This window comes from Anabrus simplex, chromosome 1 (genome assembly GCF_040414725.1).
Source record: "Anabrus simplex isolate iqAnaSimp1 chromosome 1, ASM4041472v1, whole genome shotgun sequence".
Classification (NCBI taxonomy): Eukaryota; Metazoa; Arthropoda; class Insecta; order Orthoptera; family Tettigoniidae; genus Anabrus; species Anabrus simplex.
The window spans coordinates 1101531762-1101557082 of NC_090265.1; the positions used below are offsets into that span (position 1 = coordinate 1101531762).

Consider the following 25321-nt stretch of genomic DNA (forward strand, 5'->3'; position numbering starts at 1 on the left):
ATAACTGTGACAAGTAGAAAAACAGTCACGTGCTGTGTTTGACACAGTATAATTAATATACGTTTGATAAGCAAAGGTCACCATTATTCTGTAGTATAAGTTACATGCCTATCAATGCCCCTGTTAAAGTCTAAATTAGGTGGTGATACTGTAAGATATTGCACAGCCAGACTAGAGAAGTTATGTATAACGTGTACAATTTCATGAAAAAGGAAACGGGCCTCTCGTTACCTAAAAGATATTCAAAAGAAAGTGGCTGAAGCCACTGGTATACCCAAGAAGTCTGTAAGGAATGTGGTAAAACAAGCAAAGAATGTTGAAGGTGGGCAAATAGAATCTTTCTCTATACCCTGGAAGAGATGACCAAAATCAGTTTAGAACTGTGACTTGGATGACTTTGAAAAGTGTGTGGTTAGGTGTACAATTCACAATTTCTACACAACCAGGGCCATGAGACCAACAATGGAACAGATCCATCTGAAACTGGTTGATTTTTAAAGGTGGTATAATTATGTTAAGTACCATAGTTTGAAGCCTGGGATTTTGGTGGGAAAAAAAAAAAAAGATATATATACAATACTGATTGAGAAGGTTGACATAAGGCTCTTACATATACAATACAGAGAAAATTGTATCAACTGGAGCAGGGTGGTGGGCAACTCGGTGTAGACGTGAGTGAAGTTGAAAACAAGTACATTAACAATGATCACATAGTAGATGAAACATCAGAGTGTATTGTTATAAATCTCAATAGTGATGATAGTTTCAATAGCATGAATTGTAGTGAGGACGAAATGAGTGGTATTCACCACTTTCTGAAGATGCAGAATAGAAACTGTGAAGTACAAAAGTTCAGAAAATTTGATCTTACATTATCTTTTCCTTCTTCCACTTTATTCAGTGTTTTCATTCATAATTAACTTGTACTTGTTAATTTTATAACCATGTTCACGGTTAGATATATGTGGATTTCATTACAAAAAAATTATGCTGTTGTTGCTGCAGTTATTGGTGCAGCAAATATGTGAACATCAGTTTGAGGCTGAATATCCTAAGAATGGCTGGGGTTATTTTTTTCACCAATACCTTACATTTTTAGGCAGGTGTTTTTAATTTTGTGCAGTTCTGGTATCTTCACACTTCATGATCCAAGAAATAAGGGCTAAACAACGTTTCTTTATAAACTGAAGATGAAATCATGTTTTACAGTAAATTTTATTTGTCTAAACATCAGTAGCTTTGTCTCCGCTCGGCCACTTAATCAGCGGCTGCTTGGAACACGACAGCAAACCGATCAGACTGGAGTCTACCCGAGAACTCCTTCGGTTGTGCAGCATTTGTTGGCAAGCTTGTTCTGCGACATCTCTATATTGTGGACTGTCATAGCATTTCTGGAAGGTGACAATAAGTTGTACGAAGCCCAGTTCATTTTCTATTGAAATAAACATCATTTCATAATTATAAAATTATGTTTCATGGGTCATGTAAATCTGTCTTTGCTGAGAATACCATTTGAACCATTACCTTGGGAAATATTTTTAAAAATCTCATTGGTATGTCTACCTTATGTTTCAGAAAACAGTGTTCCACCCTTTAGCAGCTGATGACATCAGCACAGCTGCTGATCATAACTGTGATGTACGTAGGTACAAGCAACATACATCATCATACAACAGGCAGCCTAACTTCTATACTACTGCAATAGAAGCAAAAAACAGTATCTCCCATTATCCATGGGAGAAAGCAATAATAGTTGTCGACCTTCTAGGAAATGACTGTTATTCCTTTACCTCAACGACAAATAGTGACGCAGACTATTATCCTAAATATATTGTATATCTAGAGTAGATTAGACCACTTGTATCAAGTTAAACTAAGCCACTTAATTTGTATTCTGTTTTGTAGAGTGTATATCTATGTTGCCTTTTCTCATTCATAATATTATTAAGTAACTTATTCATTCAGTCTTTCACCCACGTTCTTAAGGTTGTATAAGCTGTACAAAATTTTGGTTTCCAGCCACCAAATTCCAGAACTCTGTTGCTCCTTATTTGACCTACTCTGGAATCATCCAACAATTATAACTATCTTATATATACCATAATATTTTTTGTTCATATTTCTACTTAATATATATTATGTTCATTCACACTTCCACTAATTGACCGGCTGACATATTACTTAACTAAGGTTATGTTACAAGGAGATTCCCACCTTCCAATACTTGTTCAATTTCTTATAGCTAGTTTATTGTTTACATGACATAATCCAACTTAATCTCCAAGTGTGATACTAAATAGAACGTTTTGTTCCAATTATGGAACATCTTCAGCTAAAAAATTTAACAAAAATTGACAGGACAATTAAAATATATATGATGGGGTAAAATGTTCATTTATGTTGGGTTAAAATTTGCCAACAAGTCAGTGTCCAAGTTAACTAATAAAATCTGCATAAGGGGTCTTATTTTAGGCTGGAGAAGTATATACTTGTTGAGTCTTGAAGATAAACTTAAGAATATAAAAGATTTTCTAATATATGATTGTCAGGGGGAACTCTTGAGAACAACCATAGTTGAATTTGAAGTTAGAATGTTGTGATAAATCCGAAACATGATGAAATTAAGTAAGAAGGGAGATATTTTAAAGGACAAAACCTTGTAAGAATGTATGTTGGTGAGCTGTATAAGGATATATGAAATTGTTTACCTCATAGTCGGTTGTGTCGTGTTTAGCGTCCTCCCTTACTCGTGTCGTCAACGAAGTTCTTTATGTGTGTGAGGAGCTTGTGATAGGCGAGGGGAAGCGGAATGAGAAGTAGGAGGAATGCAGTGTTGGGTGGAGCTAACTGAGAGAAGACGTGTTGGATGTTGGACTTATCACAACATTCTGACTTCAAATTCAACTTCAACTACGGTTGTTCTCAAGAGTTCCCCCGACAATCATATGTTAGAAAATCTTTTATATTCTTAAGTTTATCTTCAAGACTCAACAAGTATATACTTCTCCAGCCTGAAAAGAAGACTCCTTACGCTGATTTTATTCGTTAACTTAGACATTGACTTGTTGGAAAATTTTAACCCAACATGAATGAACATTTTATCTCATCATCATAATCATAATATATATTTTAATTGTCCTGTCAATTTTTGTTAAATCTTTTAGCTGAAAATGTTCTATAATTGGAACGAAACATGTTCTATTTCGCATAACGCTTAGGGATTAAGCTGGTTTATGTCATGTAATCAATAAACTAGCTATAAGAAATTGTACAAGTATTGGAAGGTGAGAATTTCCTTATAACATAACCTTAGTTGTGTTGAGCCAATATGGGGCAAAATATGAGATTTATAAGCTGCAACATATTACTTATGAACCTTTTCTGTTTATTAGGCATATTTTACCTTTGTGAGCACCTACTTCTCTTTGTAATTAACATTTCTTCTCATGTGAGCCTATCTTATAACTAGACCAAGGATTTATATGCAGTAAAAATGTCTAAAACAACCAGACAACTATCACTAAACACCTTTACATAATGCACTAAACGCTTTTAAATTTGGTATCCAGTATCCATCAGCCCTTGAGTATAGATGGAAGAGATGCATGTACATCACACTTGAATTTTTCTGGCAATATCATTCTGAACTTTCACCTAACAGTGAGTGTTACATTTAGCTTGGCTTCCACATCTGTCACTACTGCTATGGAATCCAGGAGGCTGAACCCTAGTCTAGCCGACTAGCTGTATCTCAAGTTAAACACAAAGGCATTCCAGTGTGCCATATATTGCACCTGACATGAGCCATGAATTCCTTGACCATGCTTTCATAACCTTGTTTCTCACTTCAAGATATTGCTAAATTGTAGATTTGCATGAAAGATGGCATAATAAACATTTACCTCCAAAACTCTCAAAATATGTAAAACAAAATTGTTCTTATTTTATTATATTTCTTTCAAAATGTGAAGAAATATTTTTATTAAATATGATGCTTCAATAAAAACATGCATTTATATGGAAATCCTTGGTCTACTTATAACTTTAATTTAGATCATACAGATCATCAACATTTCAAATGATGTGGCTCCTGTACTGTCATCAACCTTCCTATTCCCTTCTTCTCAACGTACCTAAAATAAGCTGATCTTTATTGCATAGTTTGGAAGGATATGCACATAATGCCTTATCATAGTAGGGCCCTGTAAGTAGGGGAACACTTTATCATTATGATAGCTTTCTTATATTTTTAAGGTCCTGTTTCTGATGTATAATATTTCCACTTGTGTGTATCTGTTCATTTTTGTATCCTTTGTATCTTAACTACATCTGGAAAAGAGTAAAAAAATAAAATAAATCATAGCATCTGAACCAATATGTGCCTCCATTCTAGGAAAACCTACCTCAGTAGTTAAAAAAAATCCTTTTCACTGCAACTCATTATCAACTGTAATTATTCATTCGTTGTTTACTACTACACAACAAGTGAGCACAGGTAAATAATAATCACTTGTGGAGTTTTGTGTGAGTGATTTCTAAAATTTGGCAATGAATAGTTAAAATACATCAATATTCACTCTACTTAGCGATCATGCCATTCTTTCAACTGGGCTGTAGAATACATAGTTCTATGGAAATTTGTGGACAGTGTATGAATGATTAAACCACATGTCTGGAATGTGGAAGTTTTATTTTTCTAGGAATTGTGAGCAATTCTCCAAGGAGTAGAACAATATTGAAACGGAAAGCATATCTAGGAATTCAGTGTTGTGATAAGACTATGCAGATTTATTGACTGTTCTAAGCCTGTATAATCAATATTATCTTAAGAGAACCCTGCCGTAAATGAAAATCAATGAAGAAATGTTTGCTACTTCTGAATCTATACCAAGTACTGAACAACGATGGCCTCATGCTTCACAATGCGCATACAACGTTCTATTTAAACACAATGCACTCCGAACTGAAATGCATGTATGTGATAAGGTATCTTATGATTCTCCATGCTTACAATGAAGCACTCAAATCGTTACAATGAAATGAAATGGCGTATGAGTGTCCGAGGACATGTTTGGCTCACCAGGTGCAGGTCTTTTGATTTGACACCTGTAGGTGACCTGCGCATCGTGATGAGGATGACATGATGCTGAAGACGACATACACCCAGCCCCCGTGCCAGCAAAATTAACCAATGATGGTTAAAATTCCCAACCCTGCCAGGAATCGAACCCGGGACCCCTGTAACCAAAGGCCAGCATGCTAACCACTTAGCCATGGAGTCGGACGTCATTACAATTACGAGACAGGTATAAAGCAATATCTCCTGGAAGATGTCACACTGAAGTTAGTTAGCATGCAATACTCAACCCATGTGAGACTGTTATTATTTGATAAGATGTAATCTACACTGCAAGCCATTCTGAGTAAGAACTCCAGTGGCATCTTTATAAGGTAAAATAAATACGTAAATTAATTCAGTGCAGCCATTTCTCGTTTATCGGGTCAACCCATATTAACACTATTAATAATATTAGTAGTACACTATGTTTACTGAAAGAATAAGAAAAACATTACCTTATCGACTGAAAAGTCAAAACACCCTACCGTGGAAATACTAGGACTTCTTCCTTCTCCTCCTCCCTTTCACCATCTTCATCACTTGTTGGAGTCCAAATAACAGCCCCTAAGATTTATTACTATTTCCTGAATTGTGTTGCCCCTAGCCAGTTCTCAGTGAAAATCCTCTTCCTGCAGTTTTTCAGAATGTGCCACATGTGTCTGCCACTCCTTGATTGTAACTATCAAGCCGGGCTGAGTGGCTCAGATGTTTAAGGCACTGGCATTCTGAGTCCAAGTTGACAGGTTCGTTTTTGGGTCAGTTCGGTGGTATCGGAAGGTACTCAAATATGTGGGCCCCATATCGGTAGATTTACTGGCGCATAAAAGAACTGCGGGACAAAACTCCAGCACTTCGGCATCTCCGAAAGCCATAAAAGCAATAACATTATTATTATTATTAACTCTATCGTGTGCGAGTCGTTTCATGTCTGAGAGTTGAAATGTATTGTTTAACTCTGCCGCTTCATCCTTCACTTGAGTCCTTATCATCTCAATTGGATAATATTGACAATGAAATGGTGTCGAGCAGATAAGGAATTTCCTACCGTTGGTAGGATTTTAAGGGATTTCAATAACATGTACATGGAAGATACAGGGCCCTAATAGTTAATTTTCCCCTTCAAGTCCATCAATTTCTTAACTGTTGGAAATTCTCCATTATTGTAAAAGTCAAATATTTTTTGCTGTAAAATACATTTTTCAAAATCGTTCAATTTTGTTGCACAGTTTCCCAGTGATCAAAACGTGGGCTTATTCCTTAGAATATTGGATACTGTGTGTACACACATTGCAAGCTTGAGCCGTCAGCTCCCGGCTCAGAAAAATTTGTGTTTATGCAGACTTCTATATTTGAAAACTTTAACACCTGCTCGTAGAATCAGGGGGACGGACAGCTTCACAACTTTCTGCGCTATCATGTAGCATCACCAAAACAATTGAATTTATGATTTTTGTGTGCAGAAAGAAATACGGATAATGGACACAGCTCGCCAACACATTTATTTATCTAGGCAATGTCGCACTATTCCATTGGCAGGCGTGGACTAGTACTATGTTTAGTATAATCTATGGATAGAAGTATGATAAGGTTTCCCTTCAGGCATACATATTCAAGTATAGGACGTACCATTCTAGCAGACAGTAGGTAGCTACGATGGAAAAATTCTCTGACACATGTAGTAATGAAACCCAGTCTTTGTAATGATTTCTTACAAATATGTCCAATTAGTTCAATAAGTGATTGATTATTTGAATAAAATACCAAAGTCGTTAATTTTTGAAATGGTATATTACTAAATTTGTAGTGAAATGATATTTTCTTCTTGTTTAAAAAAATTGCATTATTTTTACATTTTTCATGATTAAGTTTCAACCCATTTTCTGTACAATACTTTTCCAGAAGATGTAAATGTTACTAAAATTACTTTCAACTATTAATTACAATGACCATGCAAGTCTTTCTTTTTCCTCCAGCTGGATATATATTCTTAGCAGGAAGAACCTGCATAAATATATTTGCTGATACTGCAGAAAATTTGTGTTTACATGCAATTGAAAACAAGCTCTATTTATATACTTTTGTTTTAAGAGTTATGTTTCAAAGTCAGTTTACTGGCAGCAGGCTTTGATGGAAAGAGCTGAAGACGCCATTGAATGGAACTGTCCTTTCTGGATAATATTCATACTTACATACATACATACATACATACATACATCGATGGGATAATCAAATACAAAATAATTGCTTATTTGATTATTTATTTTTACTTGATTATTCGATTATTTTTCCATTAAATTATTTTTCGATTATTAATTCGAATGATTGAGATTTGAATAGTGAGTACTTTTCCCATTTGATTATTTTTTTGATTATTCATTTGAAACTCCATTTGAATGACTTAGGCAATCGAATAGCAAATACTTTTGCCATTCAATTATATTTCGATTATTTATACGAAACTCCATTTGAATCAATGAGGCTATCAAATAGTGAATGTTTCCATTAGATTATTCATTCAAAACTACATTTGAATGAATGAGGCAATTGAATAGTGAATGCTTTTGAAATAATCAAATCAAAAGTGACTATTTTAACATTGATTCACTCCAACCGAATTAATTATTCTACTGAAACAATCAAATGAGACATTAGAATGAACAGTTTCTTAGGAATTATCGAATTAACAATTTGTCTCGTCAAGAAAATGACTGATAAATTAATTGACTGACTGAGGGAGCATGATAGCTCTGACGTAATCGCTACCTTCTTGCAAAGAACGACTGGGTTCGAATGCCGGTCATTGCATATTGGTGTTAATTGAAGTCCGCATAAAATATGATGACTCGTGGCTTGAAAGTCACGTAATACTGGATACTGGGCTTTATGACTCATTGAAATGGAGTCTTTAATCACTCTCCCTTCAGTTCTGGAATAGGTAAAGTTGAATTTGAACTTAAAAACAGCTCACACTGCAGAATATCTTTCCAAAATTATATTATCTTGTCATTATAGCAACACATTACAAAATGTTACATAATATCAATATTTAAAAGAATTAAAAATATGTTTTTACTTTTGTGAATATCTGCCTTTCATTTCCCAAACATAAATTTCTTTATAAAATATACATGAAATTTTAAACAAATAGGAATCACAGAATCAAAGATGCTGTTATACAAATTCACAGAAACAGTAAAAAATACCGTTTACAATTTCACATGAAATTATCAAAAACCTGTCAAAAATATACTCTATTAACTTATACACGCACTTGAAACTTAATGAGGCGTAACACAAATAGTAAAACTACCTGTATTTCGGTCCAAACACCTCTGTATGAAAATGGTATCTCTGTATGAAAATGGTAGATGGTATTAATGAGAAAATAAAAATGACCGAAGAGCTACAAATGCTAGCCTATCCAAAACAAAAACAGGGCACACACTTCTGTAAAAATAATCATCACACACAGAAAATACCCTTTAAGAACTTTTAAATGTAAACAAAAATACACTTGAATTTCATTCAACCATACCAAAGCTACGGAACCAATTATTGCACCCAAAAAATATAAATGTAACGTACTTTGCTGTATAACAGAAAAAAGGAACTAAATATAAATACCTTCAGTATCAGAACATTAGCTTCACATACACCATAACTCCACATCATCATTCACGGGGAAATTTGAAACTATACTTTCTTTCTTTCTTAATCTGTTTACCCTCCAGGGCTGGTTTTTCCCTCAGACTCGGTGAGAGATCGCACCTCTACCGCCTCAAGGGCAGTGTCCTGGAGTGTGAGACTTTGGGTCGGAGGATACAACTGGGGAGAATGACCAGTACCTCGCCCAGGCGGCATCACCTGCTATGCTGAACAGGGGCCTTGTCGGGGGGTGGGAAGATTGGAAGGAAACGGCCGTGGCCTTAAATGAGGTACCGTCCTGGCATTTATTTGCCTGGAGGAGAAGTGGGAAAACACGGAAAACCACTTCGAGGATGGCTGAGTAGGGAATTGAACACCCCTCTACTCAGTTGACCTCGCGAGGCTGAGTAGACCCGTTACAGCCCTCATACCACTTTTCAAATTTCGTGGCAGAGCCGGGAATCAAACCCAGGCCTCTGGGCATGGCAGCTAATCACACTAACCACTACACCACACAGGCGGACTTGAAACTATACATCCACGGGATACTTCATAAAACCTCCAGCGAGGAACTTCCAGTATGTTTATTATCGAAATATTAAGACTTATAGTTATAAAAATCAATAAATAGGGCAAATACTTACTATAAAAGTAACAAAAAATATAGCACACACATGTAAACGGAAACTACGAAAACTACTGAAACACACTACTTCTTAACAACATTTGAAAATTGGGTCCTACCTAAGATGAAGTAAAAGACTGAATACGGCACAAACACCCAGTCCTCGAGTCATAAGATTTAACTAATGAAAGTTAAAATCGCCGACCCGACCGGGAATCAAACCCGGGACCCCTTGGACCAAAAGCCAGCATACTAACCATTTACCCACGGATCCAGATGGCATAAAATTAAAGTAGGTATATCGCCTGATTTTCAATCGGTAATACTGCGGCTTAGTTCTATTGTGTGACCCGAAAACGGCATTTACTTAAAAAATGAACTTTATTTTACAGATGTTATTAAGACAGGAGGTATGTTTGGAAAAAAAAAGGTGTATTTCTATTTTTCGTAAGAATTCATCTATTTGCTTATTTCAATCGATTATCCATCCGACACACTTAAACTGAAAAATGTATACATGACACATCTGATTATTCTATGGGATACAACTGAATGGTATTTGAAACTCATTTGATTATTTTATTTGATTATTTAAATAATCAGATGGAGGTTATTCGATTATTAAAAGTATTTGATTATGCCATCACTACATACATACATACATACATACATACATACATAGGGAATGAAGCTCTGGCCAACAGTTATTGGGCTATGTAAGATGCTCTGGTGTCTGTAAATGTATGGAGTGCTTAGTTGCTTCATTAAATCATGTACATCTCTTTCAACAAAAATCAGACTGCCAGCATTCGTAGGATTAAAGAGACATTATCAATAATAATTTTGAATTCTCAATCTCACTTTGGTCCTTACTGTGCAAAATTATATGCCGACCCAATCGGGCCAATAAACAACATCAGATACAATGTCATTTTGTAAGTGCTCTTGTGCTGCCTAGTCGAACCTATCAGGTGACCTTATTACATCATTGACTTACCACAGAGTGTCTTGAGGTACCACATTTCATCATTTTCATGCTAAGAGTGTATGCAGTTAGTATAGGAGTTTCACTTGTAGTTAATTAGCAACCAGTTGCTGGCCCAGTTGGACCGGTGGAGTTCTTAATAAACACCTAAGTTGCCAGTCTGATCGGACCCTCATGACAGTTAATGAAAGACTTGCAGAATATATATTTTGACCCTACCATGTTTGTAATTTTGAAGCAAAAATTCCCTTCAATTTCTCCTTAACTTTACTTAGGTTACTGCATTGATGTAAATTCATGCAAATTATTAAAGGATCATTTCCACATCTGGTTGGATGAATGAATAAACAATAACCCACTGATGTATTTGATTACATCTTCTAGTAAAACTGATAAAATTCCTTACAGTACTGCTTATCGACACACTATTCAGAAACCATCTCGTCAAGTTATACTATAAGTGATGGTTTAGTAGGACAATTTAAATGGGAAAAAAATTGAATAGCATTTTATCTTGTGGTCTGACACTAGCAAATTATTCAAATAGATAATGAGCCAAACAAAATTGTTCAAATTTTTATTAGGGGAAAACAAGTAAAAAATAATTGTGGTAGTTTTTAGGGTTCAACTCCACCAAATAGCAATATAATCATCTTAGATTGCATTAATAAATTTCAGCGATATAGATTTCTGTGCATATGACTTTTTTCCTATCACAGTACAAATGGTATCAATAATATTATAGTACTGTAAATGTAATGCAGAATTATCCTTTGAGAAATATTCAAACAATTGTGTCAGGTCTTATTTTCACTAGTGTGTTCGTACTAAAATATTATGAAAAGTGTTTTGTTTATCTACTCGTAGCAAAATAACATCAAGACAGTTGTACAAACATTGACATTATACTATGAATAATCATGTATCTCTGTCCTTGTGAAAAGAAGTATTTATAATATTAGATCCCATTTTTTAAATTCAGTAATAGTAATAATAATAGACTTAAAAATACATCCTGCCTATCTGTCTGTAGATATTTTATAACACATTCTATGTAAGTACCTCAGTAGTCCCCGGCTGCTGTATATCAAGATGTATGATTTTCTGTGGTGATCAAATATTCAATGTTGAAATAATTTTGGTAACCCTGAAATATATGTGTGTGGTGATAAGGAAAAGAAACAGTTCTACTACCGTCACCTTTTGTGCTTCTCCTTTTCATGTATCTTAATTTGCTTTTTTTGTTTCTTTCCTCAGAATAACTACAAGCCAGTTTTTAAGTGAACTTCTCTCAATCAATCAATCAATCAATCAATCAATCAATACTGATCTGCATTTAGGACAGTCGCCCAGGTGGCAGATTCCCTATCTGTTGTTTTCCTAGCCTTTTCTTAAATGTTTTCAAAGAAATTGGAAATTTATTGAACATCTCCCTTGGTAAGTTATTCCAATCCGTTAACTCCCCTTCCTATAAATGAATATTTGCCCCAATTTGTCCTCTTGAATTCTAACTTTATCTTCATATTGTGATCTTTCCTACTTTTAAAGATGCCACTCAAACTTGTTCGTCTACTAATGTCATTCCACGCCATCTCTCCGCTGACAGCTCAGAACATACCATTTACATCTGATCTGTTTTTGACATACCATTTAGTCAAGCAGCTCATCTTCTTTCTCCCAATTCTTCCCAGCCCAAACTTGGCAACATTTTTGTAACGCTACTCCTTTGTCGGAAATCACCCAGAACAAATCGAGCTGCTTTTCTTTGGATTTTTTCCAGTTCTTGAATCAGGTAATCCTGGTGAGGGTCCCATACACAGGAACCATACTCTAGTTGGGGTCTTACCAGAGACTTATATGCCCTCTCCTTTACATCCTTACTACAACCCCTAAACACCCTCATAACCATGTGCAGAGATCTGTACCCTTTATTTACAATCCCATTTATGTGATTACCCCAATGAAGATCTTTACTTATATTAACATCTACATACTTACAATGATCCCCAAAAGGAACTTTCATACCATCAACGCAGTAATTAAAACTGAGCGGACTTTTCCTATTTGTGAAATTCACACCCTGACTTTTAACCCCGTTTATCAACATACCGTTGCCTGCTGTCCATCTCACAACATTATCGAGGTCATGTTGCAGTAGCTTACAATCTTGTAACTTATTTATTACTCTATACAGAATAACATCATCCGCAAAAAGCCTTACCTCTGATTTCACTTCTTTACTCATATCATCTATATACAGGGTGAAGCGTAATTCGCGCACTCGGGGGTCGCAGCGCGACTCCTCACATGCCAGCAATAAAAAAATGTCTCTTACAAAATTTCGTCTTGCGAGTATATCCGGTAGAAAACGGACGTTGAAGAGTAGCAATCTGGCAACACTGTAACCACATGTAGGGTTCTACCTCTGTCAGCAGAAGTTAGTCGTACTGTACAGTTGGTGCAGTGGGTAGAGTTTTTGGTTGGCATGCAGGAGGTCGATGGTTCGATCCTGGGTTGAGGCGCATTTTTTATTTGCTAATTTCCATCTGACATTACCTACTGTAATACAGTAAGACACCGTTTCTGAGGTCACATGTATCCTACATTTACAACATTTTGTAACGCTGAAACAACGTAACGTAACGTAAGGCCCTAACGAAATGTAATGGACCTGAACGAGGCAAGAATAATAGTTGGTACTAATCTATGGAACCATTGGAGGGAAGTACAAAGAAGGGTACAAAGAAAACAGGTTTCACATCTAGTAGATGAAGTGGTGCGAATAAATTCACGCCCACGACGTGGAAAGGGCGCCTTTCAAAGCTGACCAATGAAAACGATTGTTCGTCCATTTCTAGGATCGTAGTAAGTGCAAATGGTTTCTAGAAGACCCACTGCAATCGCTGTTGACGATTAAGATGCCAGATACCTTACCACCTGGACTACATTATGAAATAAAAAACATACGCCTCAACCCAGGATCGACCACTCGACCTCCTGCATGCTAACCCAAAACTCTATCCACTGCACTAACTGTACAGCGAGCCTGCCTGCTGCTGACAGAGGTAGTTACCCTACATGCGGTTACAGTGTTGCCAGATTGCTACTCTTCAACGTCGTTTTCCTGCCGGATATACTCGCAAGACGAAATTTTGTAAGATACATTTTTTTTTTTGCTGGCATGTGAGGAGTCGCGCTGCGGCGTGAATTACGCTTCACCCTGTATATAAGAAAACATAAAGGTCCAATAATACTGCCCTGTGGAATTCTCCTCTTAATTATTACAGGGTCAGATAAAGCTTTGCGTACTGTAATTAGAGCGAAATGCTTGCTAGGAGTATTTAACAAGCCTCCAAAAGTAGGGTACTTGACTGACCTTCAGACTGAACTTCTGCCATACTATGAATGCGTTATTATAATAGCAGACTTCAACACAAATTTGTTAGACAATACCACAGCTCCAACTCGACAGTTTCGTAATATTTTCGAAGCATGTAACATGACAATGTTACCTCTCAGACTAACCCACCACACTAATTGCAGTCACACCCTTCTCAATCTAATAATAACAAACAATTCAGCGAAAGTCCTGCAACATGGAAAAACATCAGCCCTGGGACTATCTGGACATGACATAATCTTCCTGTCCTATCAATTACAAAGCCCGAAACCAAGGACGAAAATATTATTCAGGGACCTCAGACGAATTGACACAGATAAATTAGAAGAAGATGCTCTTTCCGTAACGTGGATGGAGATAAATTGCGTTAATAATGTAGAGGAAATGGGAACCAACATCTGTATTATCTGATGGCCAAGCAGGCATCAATTTTTAGTAGTGAGACAGAGTGTCTCATAGTGCATTGGCACTGCCGGTGGCTACAATTGGCCTACGCAGTGGCCTCCACGGTATGCACTAGCCATGCATCTTGGTAGGTGTGCTAGGTACCAACTGATGAGCCCAGCCTAGCACACGAGGGCGAAACGCTGGCAACCAGGAATGAGTTAGCTGGAAAATTTATAATGTCCAATAACGGACCATTTATATTGGTATTATGAAATAGATCTTTCACGCCATTTTCAAACTGGAGTCTCATCATCATCATCCTATCACTGACGTACTTTGTATATTCCAGATATTCTTGGATTTCTCTTTTAAGTATGATGGCCACTCCATTTTTTGCTTCAGGTCCTCCGCTGTAATACAGCCTGTATCCTTCTCTCAGAGGGATCTCCCCTGTACCCCTCTTCTTGGTCTCGCACAGTCCAAGTCCAATCCTTACTACAACCCCTAAACACCCTCAAAGCCATGTGCAGAGATCTGTACCCTTTATTTACAATCCCATTTATGTGATTACCCCAATGAAGATCTTTCCTTATATTAACACTTAGATACTTACAATGATCCCCAAAAGGAACTTTCACCCCATCAACGCAGTACGGTAATTAAAACCGAGAGGACTTTTCCTATTTGTGAAACTCACAATCTGACTTTTAACCTTGTTTATCACCATACCATTGTCTACTGTCCATCTCACAATATTATCAAGATCATTTTGCAACTGCTCACGATCTTGTAATTTATTTATTACTCTGTACAGAATAATATCATCCGCAAAAAGCCTTACCTCCGATTCCACTCCTTGACTCATATCATCTATATATATAAAATAACTTGTCCTGACTGACTGACTGACTGACTGACTGACTGACTGACTGACTGATTGACTGATTCATCATCGCTGAGCCAAAACTACTGGACATAAAGAAATGAAATTTTGGGGATACTTTCATATTAAGATGTAGGTGCTCGCTAAGAGAGGAGTTTTAGATATTCCGTCGCTAAGGGGATGAAAAAGGGGGTGAAATTTTAAAATGAGTGTATCTATATCCTAAAACTTTAAAAGTTTACAGATGTAAAAATTGGTATTTAGAATCTTCATTAAAAATAAAGAAACACGTATTTTTTTGTTTTGGGAAAATCCCAATAGGAGGGGTGAAAAGGGATGAAGAAATGGTTGAATGCCCTAAATTAGGATTCTTATATCTCAGAAACTGAAGATATTACAGATCTGAAAATTGGTGTTTGGGATCTCCTTTAAAAATAAAGTAACACGTATATTTTGTTTTTGGAAAATCCAATTAATGGGGGGTTGAAAAGGGGGTGAATTTTTAAAATGAGTGTATCTATATCTCAAAACATTTAAAGTTGATAGATATAAAAATTGGTATTTAGAATCTCATTTAAAAATAAAGAAACACATATTTTTTGTTTTCGGAAAATCCCAATAGGAAGGGTGGAAAAGGGCGAAAATGTGTTGAATGCCTTTAATGAGGCTACTTATATTTCAGAACCTGAAGATATAACAGACCTGAAAATTGGTATTTGGGATCTACTTTAAAAATAAAGAAACAGGTATTTTTTCGTTTTTGGAAAATTCAAATAATGGGGGTGAAAAGGGAGGTGAATTTTTAAAATGAGTGTATCTGCATCTTAAAACTTTAAAAGTTTACAAATGTAAAAATTGGTATTTAGGATCTCTTTTTAAAAATAAACGTGTATTTTTTCGGAAAATCCCTATAGGAGGGGTGAAACAGGGGTTGAATGCCTTTAATGAGGATACTTAAATCTCAGAAACTGAAGATATTACAGTCATGGAAATTTAAATTTGGAAAGTCCTATAAAAATAAATGAACACATAATTTTTTGTTTTTGGAAAATCCAAATAAGGGGGGTGATTTTTTAAAATGAGTGTATCTATATCTCGAAACTGTAAACGTTTACAGACGTAGAAATTGGTATTTAGAATCTCCTTACAACATAAAGAAACACGTATTTTTTGTTTTCGGAAAATCCCTATAGGAGGGGTGAAAAGAGTGAAAAGTGGGAAAGTGCCTTTAATGAGGATACTTATATCTCAGAAACTGAAGATATTACAGCCTGAAAAAAGGTATTTGGGATTTCCTTTAAAAATAAAGAAGCATGTACTTTTTGTTTTTGGAACATCCAAATAGTGGAGGGTTGAAAGGAGGGTGAATTATTAAAATGAGTGTATCAATATCTCAAAACTTTCAAACTTTACAGATGTAAAAATTGGTACATAGAATCTACTTTCAAGATGAAGAAACACGCATTTTTTTGTTTTCGTAAAATCCCAATAGGAGGAGTGAAAAGGGGTGAAAAATGGATGAATGCCTTTAATAGGGATACTTAAGGATACTGAAGATGTTACAGACCTGAAGATCGGTATTTGGGATCTCCTTTATAAACAAAGAAACATGTATTTATTGTTTTTAGAAAATACAAATAGTGGGGTGTGAAAGGGGGGGGGGTGTATTTTAAAAATTAGTGTATCAATATCTCAAAACTTCAAAAGTTTGCAGATGTAAAGAATTGATATTTAGAATCTCCTTTCAAAATAAAAGAACACGTATTTTTTTCTGTAAATCCCAATAGGAGAGGGGGGGGGGGGTGAAAAGTGTGAATAAGGGGTTGAATGTCTTTAATGAGGATACGTATATCTCAGAAACTGAAGATATTAGAGACCAAATAGTTAGTATATGGAATCTCCTTTAAAAATACAGAAACATTTATTTTTGTTGTTTTTGGTAAATCTAATTAATGGGGGTTAAACAGGAGTGACAAATTGGGGTGAATTTTTAGAAAGACTATATCTACAGTATATCTCAGAAACGTTAAATGTTACAGACGTAAAAACTGGTATTCTGAATCTCCTGTTAAAGCAAAGAAACAGGTATTCTCGGAAAATCCAATGAAGGGTCGGGGGGGGGGGGGTGAAAAATTGAAAAATTAATTGCATTAATTGTATGAAGATACTTACATCTAATAAAAACTAAAGTTTTTACAGACGTGAAAATTGGTATTTAGATCTTCTTTAAAAATAAAACAACGCATTTGGGGGGGGGGGGGAGAGGGATCATCTTTGGGGGCGGGTGTGAAAAGGAGTTGAATTCGTTTCATGAGGACACATATATCAAAAACTGAAGATAATCGGTATTTAGAAGATTTTTACGATTAAAGAAACAAATATTTTTTGCCGAAAAATTCACTTAGGGGAGGGGGGAGTGTGAAAGTAAGTGAAAAAAGTGAATTATTTTTATGGGAATACTTATCTCTCAAAACTGAAGGTAACACACGTGAACATTGGTATTTGGAATCTCCTTTAAACATGAAGAAACACGCCTCCTTTTTTCTTGGTGGTGGTGGTGGTGGTGGTGGTGGGGGGGGGGATAAATCAACTTAACCGCAGTGGGGAGAAAACGGAGATGAGACCAATTGATTTTACTGTTCCTAATATACTTAACGTATAAGGAGCCTCCGTCTCTCAGGCGGGAGCGCACTGGCCTCTCACCGCTGGGTTTCGTGGTTCAAATCCCGGTCACTCCATGCGAGATCTGTGCTGGACAAAGCGGAGGCGGGACAGGTATTTCTCCGGATACTCCAGTTTTCCCCGTCATCATTCATTCCAGCAACACTCTCCAATATCATTTTATTTCATTTGTCATTTATTAATCATTGCCCCAGAGGAGTGCGACAGCCTTTGGCAGCCGGCACAATTCCTATCCTCACCGCTAGATGGGGGCTTATTCATTCCATTCCTGACCCAGTTGAATGACTGGAAACAGCCTGTGGATTTTCAATGTACTTATTCTGATCATAAACCGATCATATTTAATCTTTCCTGGGTTCGTTTTTCAAGAGCCATATTTTCCTTTGGAGAACCTTCTTAGATTACAGTAGATTCTTCTGGCATATAAATAAAAATTTTAACACATTTGAAATAAACGATAGGTATAAGATTGACCGTGCAATTGTTCACTTCTATAATAAGGTCAATAATACACGGAAGTATGTCATTCGTATCGCCAGAAGTCCTGCGCACTTGCCTACGGGCGACAATGATGCTCGTTTATATATATAAGAAAACATAAAGGTCCAATAATACTGCCTTGAGGAATTCCCCTCTTACTTATTACAGGGTCAGATAAAGCTTCACCCACTCTAGTTCTCTGAGATCTATTTTCTAGAAATATAGCAACCCATTCAGTCACTCTTTTGTCTAGTCCAACTGCACTCATTTTTGCCAGTAGCCTTCCATGATCCACCCTATCAAATGCTTTAGACAGGTCAATCGCGATACAGTCCATTTGACATCCAGAATCCAAGATATCAGCTATATCTTGCTGGAATCCTACAAGTTGAGCTTCAGTGGAATAACCTTTCCTAAAACCGAACTGCCTTCTATCGAACCAGTTATTAATTTCACAAACATGTCTAATATAATCAGAAAGAATGCTTTCCCAAAGCTTACATACAATGCACGTCAAACTTACTGGCCTGTAATTTTCAGCTTTATGTCTATCAACCTTTCCTTTGTACACAGGGCTTACTATAGCAACTCTCCATTCATCTGGTATAGCTCCTCTGACCAAAGAATAATCAAATAAATACTTCAGATATGGTACTATATCCCAACCCATTGTCTTTAGTATATCCCCAGAAATCTGATCAATTCCGGCCACTTTTCTAGTTTTCAACTTTTGTATCTTATTGTAAATGTCATTGTTATCATATGTAAATTTTAATATTTCTATGGCCTTAGTCTCCTCCTCTATCTGGATATTATCCTTGTAACCAACAATCTTTACATACTGCTGACTGAATACTTCTGCCTTTTGAAGATCCTCACATACACACTCTCCTTGTTCATTAATTATTCCTGGAATGTCCTTCTTGGAACCTGTTTCTGCCTTAAAATACCTTTACATACCCTTCCATTTTTTCACTAAAATTTGTATGACTGCCAATTATGCTTGCCATCATGTTATCCTTAGCTGCCTTCTTTGCTAGATTCAATTTTTTAGTAAGTTCCTTCAATTTCTCCTTACTTCCACAGCCATTTCTAACTCTATTTCTTTCCACTCTGCACCTCCTTCTTAGTCTCTTTACTTCCCTATTATAATAAGGTGGATCTTTACCATTCCTTACCACCCTTAAAGGTACAAACCTGTTTTTGCATTCCTCAACAATTTCTTTAAACCCATCCCAGAGTCTGTTTACATTTTTATTTACCGTTTTCCACCGATCACAGTTACTTTTTAGAAACTGCCTCATGCCTGCTTTATCAGCCATATGGTACTGCCTAATAATCCTACTTTTAAGACCTTCCTTTCTATCATATTTATTTTTAACTACGACAAAAACAGCTTCATGATCACTAATACCATCTATTACTTCAGTTTCCCTATAGCGCTCATCTGGTTTTATCAGCACCACATCCAGGTTATTTTTCCCTCTGGTTGGTTCCATCACTTTCTGAATCAGCTGTCCTTCCCATATTAACTTATGTCATGCTTCCTGTCGTTCGCATTTCCTTCCCAATTGACATCTGGCAAATTCAGATCTCCTGCTACAATCACATTTCTTTCCATGTCGTTTCCCACATAGCCGACTATCCTATCAAATAATTCTGAATCCGCGTCAGTGCTACCCTTTCCCGGTCTGTACACTCCAAATATATCAAGTTGCCCAGTATCTTTAGAAATGAGCCTTACACCTAGAATTTCATGTGTCTCTTCTTTAACTTTTTTGTAGCTTACAAATTCTTCTTTCACCAGAATGAATACTCCCCCTCTCACCATTCCTATCCTATCTCTACGATACACACTGCCACCTGGGCGACTGCCCTAAATGCAGATCAGTGTTGATTGATTGCTTTTAACTCGGCAAGATGGAGTGATATTTTGGAAGCTCTACAAGAAACGCTCAAGCTACCACAATATCTCATGTATATACTGCGAGACTATTTGAAAGATCGTACATTGTTATACGACACGGAAGATGATCAGAGAAGAAAACGGCTCACAGCTGGTGCAGCGCAAGGCTCAATTCTTGGACCAAACCTTTGGAACATCATGTTTGATGGTTTGTTATGGCTGGTGATGCCAGAAGATGTGAAACTTGTGGGTTATGCTGATGATGTGGCTGCCCTGATAGTAATCCGTAACCTGGAGCTGGCTCAATTTAAACTGAATCAGGTGATGCGACTGGGTAAAGAATGGATGATAAATCACAGGCTGGAACTCACAGATCACAAAACGGAAATTGTCCTCCGATGCAGATCGGGCAGATAGTCACCGAAACAACAAGGAGCACAAAATATCTTGGTGTAACGCTTGATACTAAGCTTGCATTTTGCGACCACATTAAACGGGTAACAGATAAGGCAGCGAAAACCATGACTGCACTGAGTAGACTCATAGGAAATATCAAAGGGCTGAAATCTAGTAAAAGGCGGCTTCTAGTGTCGACTGTCAAATAGATCTATACGGTTCAGAAATTTGGGCTGAATCGTTAAAAATTGCAAAATATCGGACAAGAATTGTGGCTGTACAATGGAGAGCAGCTTTACGAATTGCATGCGCATATAATACAGTATCAGAACCTGCGATTCTAGTAGTAGCAGCAGTAGCTCCTATTGACTTGTTGACTTTCGAAAGACAAGAAATTTGGCTCACGCAAGGGGAGTTGCGAAGGAGACAGACAAAGGCTTTGGCTCTTAGTCGCAGAATGCAACAATAGCAAATGAGATGGGAAGACGAAGAGGGAAATGGATGAAAAGACTGATACATTCTCTGGGCGTATGGGTTGGTCAAAATCATGGTGAAGTGAACTACTATCTCGCACAGTTCTTGACAGGTCATGGATACTTTCGGAAATTTCTCCACAGACTAGGGCTAGCAGCTAGCCCCGTGTGCATATATTGAGGTGATATCGGTGATGCATTACATACTTTCTTTGTGTGTGTTCATTGGCTGCCACTAAGAAGATGCTCAGAAGTTATGCAGGGAGAATTGACACCAGAAGGCATCGTGTCAGTAATGCTGGGAAGTCAAGAGTCTTGGGATCAGGTGGCAGTCTATGTAGGAAATATTCTGCATCAGAAGAAGAAGGATCTGGATGATTATGACAGACAGTAAAGCAAAAGAAGGAAGAAGAAGCACAAGATGCATTAAGCACAACACCGTCCTGAAGTAATGGGAGAGTGGATCCAGGGCGGGTAGAAACATCGTGGAAAAAGAGTGTGTGGTTTTTAGTGGGTAAGAATCTCCACACATTTGTTGAGTGAGGACCCTCACAAGCGTCTTATGAAAGATTTTCCACACTCCCTGCAAAAATAAAAATAATAAAAATTATTATTATTATTATTATTATTATTATTATTATTATTAAAAAGATTCATCCTTAAGGGTGTTAAATACGGGTTAAGACCCAAAAACAAAAATTTTCATTCCTCCAAAACTGTTTACATACAAATACAAAATTCCAAATGGCGGTATATACACTGACTGAGCAAATGTCATGGGATAGCGGAGCACTGATGCGCAGGTGTGTTGTCTGCGCACCACACGCCCCCTGTGCCAGCGGCAGTTGTATAGGACACCTTGTAAGCAGTGGCTGTGCATGTGACAGGTGTAACATGGAACGTCGTCGTGAGCTGACACCGTTCGAGCGGGGTATGGTGGCCGGTGTCCGACGGATGGGAAGTGCGATTTCGGAAGTGGTACGGTAATTCGGCTTCACACGATCAACCGTGTCCGGGGTGTATCGTGAATGGTTGAATGCGGGTGTCACCGTCCAAAACAGACGAACGACCGGCCGTCCAGACGGATTGTCAATAGTGACAGACGGGCAACCGTGCAACAAATCACGGCTCAATTCAACACAGGCCGTGCTAGACACGTCTCCCAGTGGACAATCCGTAGGAACACGGGTTCTATGGGGTATGGGAGCCGGCGCCGCACACGGGTGCCACTGTTAACCCAACGGAGACGCCGAAGTGCCGGGAATTTGTACCACGGGATTTTTTTACATGCTGGTAAATCTACTGACGTGGGGCTGACACATTTGAACACCTTCAAATACCACTGGACTGTCCGGCTTCATGGCTAAATGGTTAGCGTGCTGGTCTTTGGTCACAGGGGGTCCGGGTTCAATTCCCGGCAGGGTCGGGAATTTTAACCATAATTGGTTAATTCCACTGACTCGGGGGGTGGGTGTTTGTGTCGTCTTCATCATCACCAGGGATGGACACTAGAACAATGGCGTAACGTGATATGGTCAGACGAATAACGATTTCAACTGCACCATGCCGATGGGAAGCACCGTGTATGGCGCACACCACATGAAGCAATGGATCCCATCTGCCTCGAAGGTGTGGTCCAGGGCGTTGGTGTCTTTGTTATGGTCTGGGGTGCATTTTCCTGGTATGGAATGGGCCCCCTAGTTTTTCTGGAAGAGACTTTGAATGGTACGCGGTATATTGAGCTGCTCGGAGACCATCTCCACCCATTTTTGGCCTTCCAGCGCCCAGACGGTTCTGCGGTGTTTCAAGATGAAAATGCGCCGCCACATCGCTCCCACGTCGCCCGGGAATGGTTCAAGGAACATGCAGCGGAGGTCCAACGACTGTCATGGCCACCCATGAGCCCCGATATGAACCCTATCGAGCATATCTGGAATGTCCTGGAACGCAGGCTCTGTGCCATGGATCCTGCACCCATGAACAGACCAGCATTGGCGGCCGCTCTGCAAACGATTTGGTGTCAGCTGCGTCCAGAGGACTACCAGGGACTTGTCGACTCACTTCCACGACGTCTCACTGCAGTTCGCAGGGCCAGAGGAGGCCCCACACGCTATTAGGTGACTATCCCATGACATTTGCTAAGTTAGTGTATATTTAAATCCTAGATGTAAAATAGGAAGTATTTTAAAACCAACATCCCACCTCTGAGGGATTAAATGAGGTTAGCTCTGGAAACAAAATTATTCAGCCCTCCAAAACTGTTTGATGTACAGGTACAAAGTTGTAATTTTACAAGAAGGTTATTGTTTTAAGTCCTAGGTGTCAAATTTGATGTACTTCAAAAATGTTTTAAATAATAATAATAATAATAATAATAATAATAATAATAATAATAATAATAATAATAATAATAATAATAATAATAATAATAATAATAATAATAATAATAATAATAATATATAATAATTATATTATTATGAAGTTATCGGGTTTACGTCCCAAAACTACTTTTATTGTTATCGGAGACGCCGAAGTGCCGGGAATTTGTCCCACGGGATTTTTTTACATGCTGGTAAATCTACTGACGTGGGGCTGACACATTTGAACACCTTCAAATACCACTGGACTGTCCGGCTTCATGGCTAAATGGTTAGCGTGCTGGCCTTTGGTCACAGGGGGTTCCGGGTTCGATTCCCGGCACGGTCGGGAATTTTAACCATAATTGGTTAATTCCACTGACTCGGGGGGTGGGTGTTTGTGTCGTCTTCATCATCATTTCATCCTCATCACGACGCGCAAGTCACCTATGGGCATCAAATCGAAAGACCTGCATCTGGCGAGCCGAACTTGTCCTCGGACCCTCCTGGCACTAAAAGCCATAAGCCATTTCATTTTTTTTTTACCACTGGACTGAGCCGGGATCGAACCTGCCAAGTTGGGTTCAGGAGGTCAGCACCTCAACTGTCTGAGCCACTTATTACAATTTTTCTTTACGTCACACCAACACAGATAGGTCTTATGGTGACGATGGGACAGGAAAGGCCTAGGAGTGGGAAGGAAGTGGCCGTGACCTTAATTAAGGCACAGCCCAAGCATTTGCCTGGTGTGTAAATGGTAACCATCTTCATGGCTGCTGACAGTGGGGTTCAAACCCACTATCTCCCGGATGCAAACTCACAGCTGAGAGCCCCTAACCGCACAGCCAACTTGCCTGGTCTGAGCCACTTAGCCCGGCAAAATCATTAACTAGAATCAAAACTGAAGAAGTTTCAAAATGCAATCATAACTCCCCTTAGTATTTTTCGCAGGAAAGAATTCGGATGTATTTACAGGAAGAGTGAAATCTGGAAACAGCACAAAATTAATTATTGGATTATATGAATTTAACATTGTAATAAACAAGGACAAGGAACTTATGAGACTTTATTAATGTCTGCTTTAATAATGACTTACACCACTCTCATTCTCAAGGTGTCAATTACGTTTGAATTATACTTCTGGTATTATTTCACGATACTTATTTCATTCGGTTCACTGCCGATATCCATTTTTGTCTTCTTTCTTTTTCGTATTGAACACAAAAAACTACACTAAATTAGGATCGGTATAATGTTCTGAATTATAGGAGTTCACGACACAACAGTTGTCATTTAGCTCGATGAGGACGTTGCACATTGTCTCTCTATATAAATTACGTGTTACAATATACTATTATATAGACAAAGATGCCTTTGCTGGAAGGACGTTGTGTTTACGGTGCACTATGTCTTCTGGTATGGGCTAGAGCAATATTGTTACTTTCACTGATCTGTCTCTGTCTAATCCTTGGCTTTGACAGGATGAAAGTGACTGAGGTATGAGTGATGCTAGAAATGCCATTCCTTACGCAGCCAGTCCCTGCTATGAATGGTATGAAAATGTTGCTCATAGGGTCAGTTGGTGCATGCATTTCAGTGAGCTTGGCAGACTGATATGTAATAGCAACTTCTGGTTCGGTGAGGAAAGCAACGGGAAACTACCTCACTCCTCATTTCCCTAGTACGCCTCTTCAGTGATGCCTAGGCAATTTGTGACAGCTGATGGCGGAGCTGTTGAGGATCCAAGCAGCCTTCGGGCTGAGGACTAAACATACATACATACATACATAGACAAATAAAAAATCTTTCCATGAATCAACACCAATGTTAGTTAAACCAGCATGGGCTGCTCGCTACTTCACTGTTTCACCACCTTTAGCACTAGTAGTCACTTGCACGTTTCCCATTCAGTAAACTCACCACAATTGCTTGTTGATAAACAGGATTTTCATACAGTTTGAGATGTTCTTCCAAAAATGGTTT

At 37.9% G+C, this 25321-nt stretch overlaps 2 protein-coding genes across 6 annotated transcripts in view; one reads left to right on the plus strand and one right to left on the minus strand.

Moving 5' to 3' along the window:
- The window catches only part of LOC136876526 (protein mono-ADP-ribosyltransferase PARP14), a 41915-nt gene extending 37548 nt beyond the window's left edge, over positions 1-4367 (plus strand). The window contains exon 3 of the mRNA XM_067150555.2: positions 1576-4367. Within this exon, the coding sequence (XP_067006656.2) occupies positions 1576-1848 (273 nt within the window). The 3' untranslated portion in view covers positions 1849-4367. The remainder of the gene's footprint in view (positions 1-1575) is intronic.
- The window catches only part of LOC136858058 (band 7 protein AGAP004871), a 493935-nt gene that overhangs the window by 343787 nt on the left and 124827 nt on the right, over positions 1-25321 (minus strand). The window lies entirely within an intron of this gene.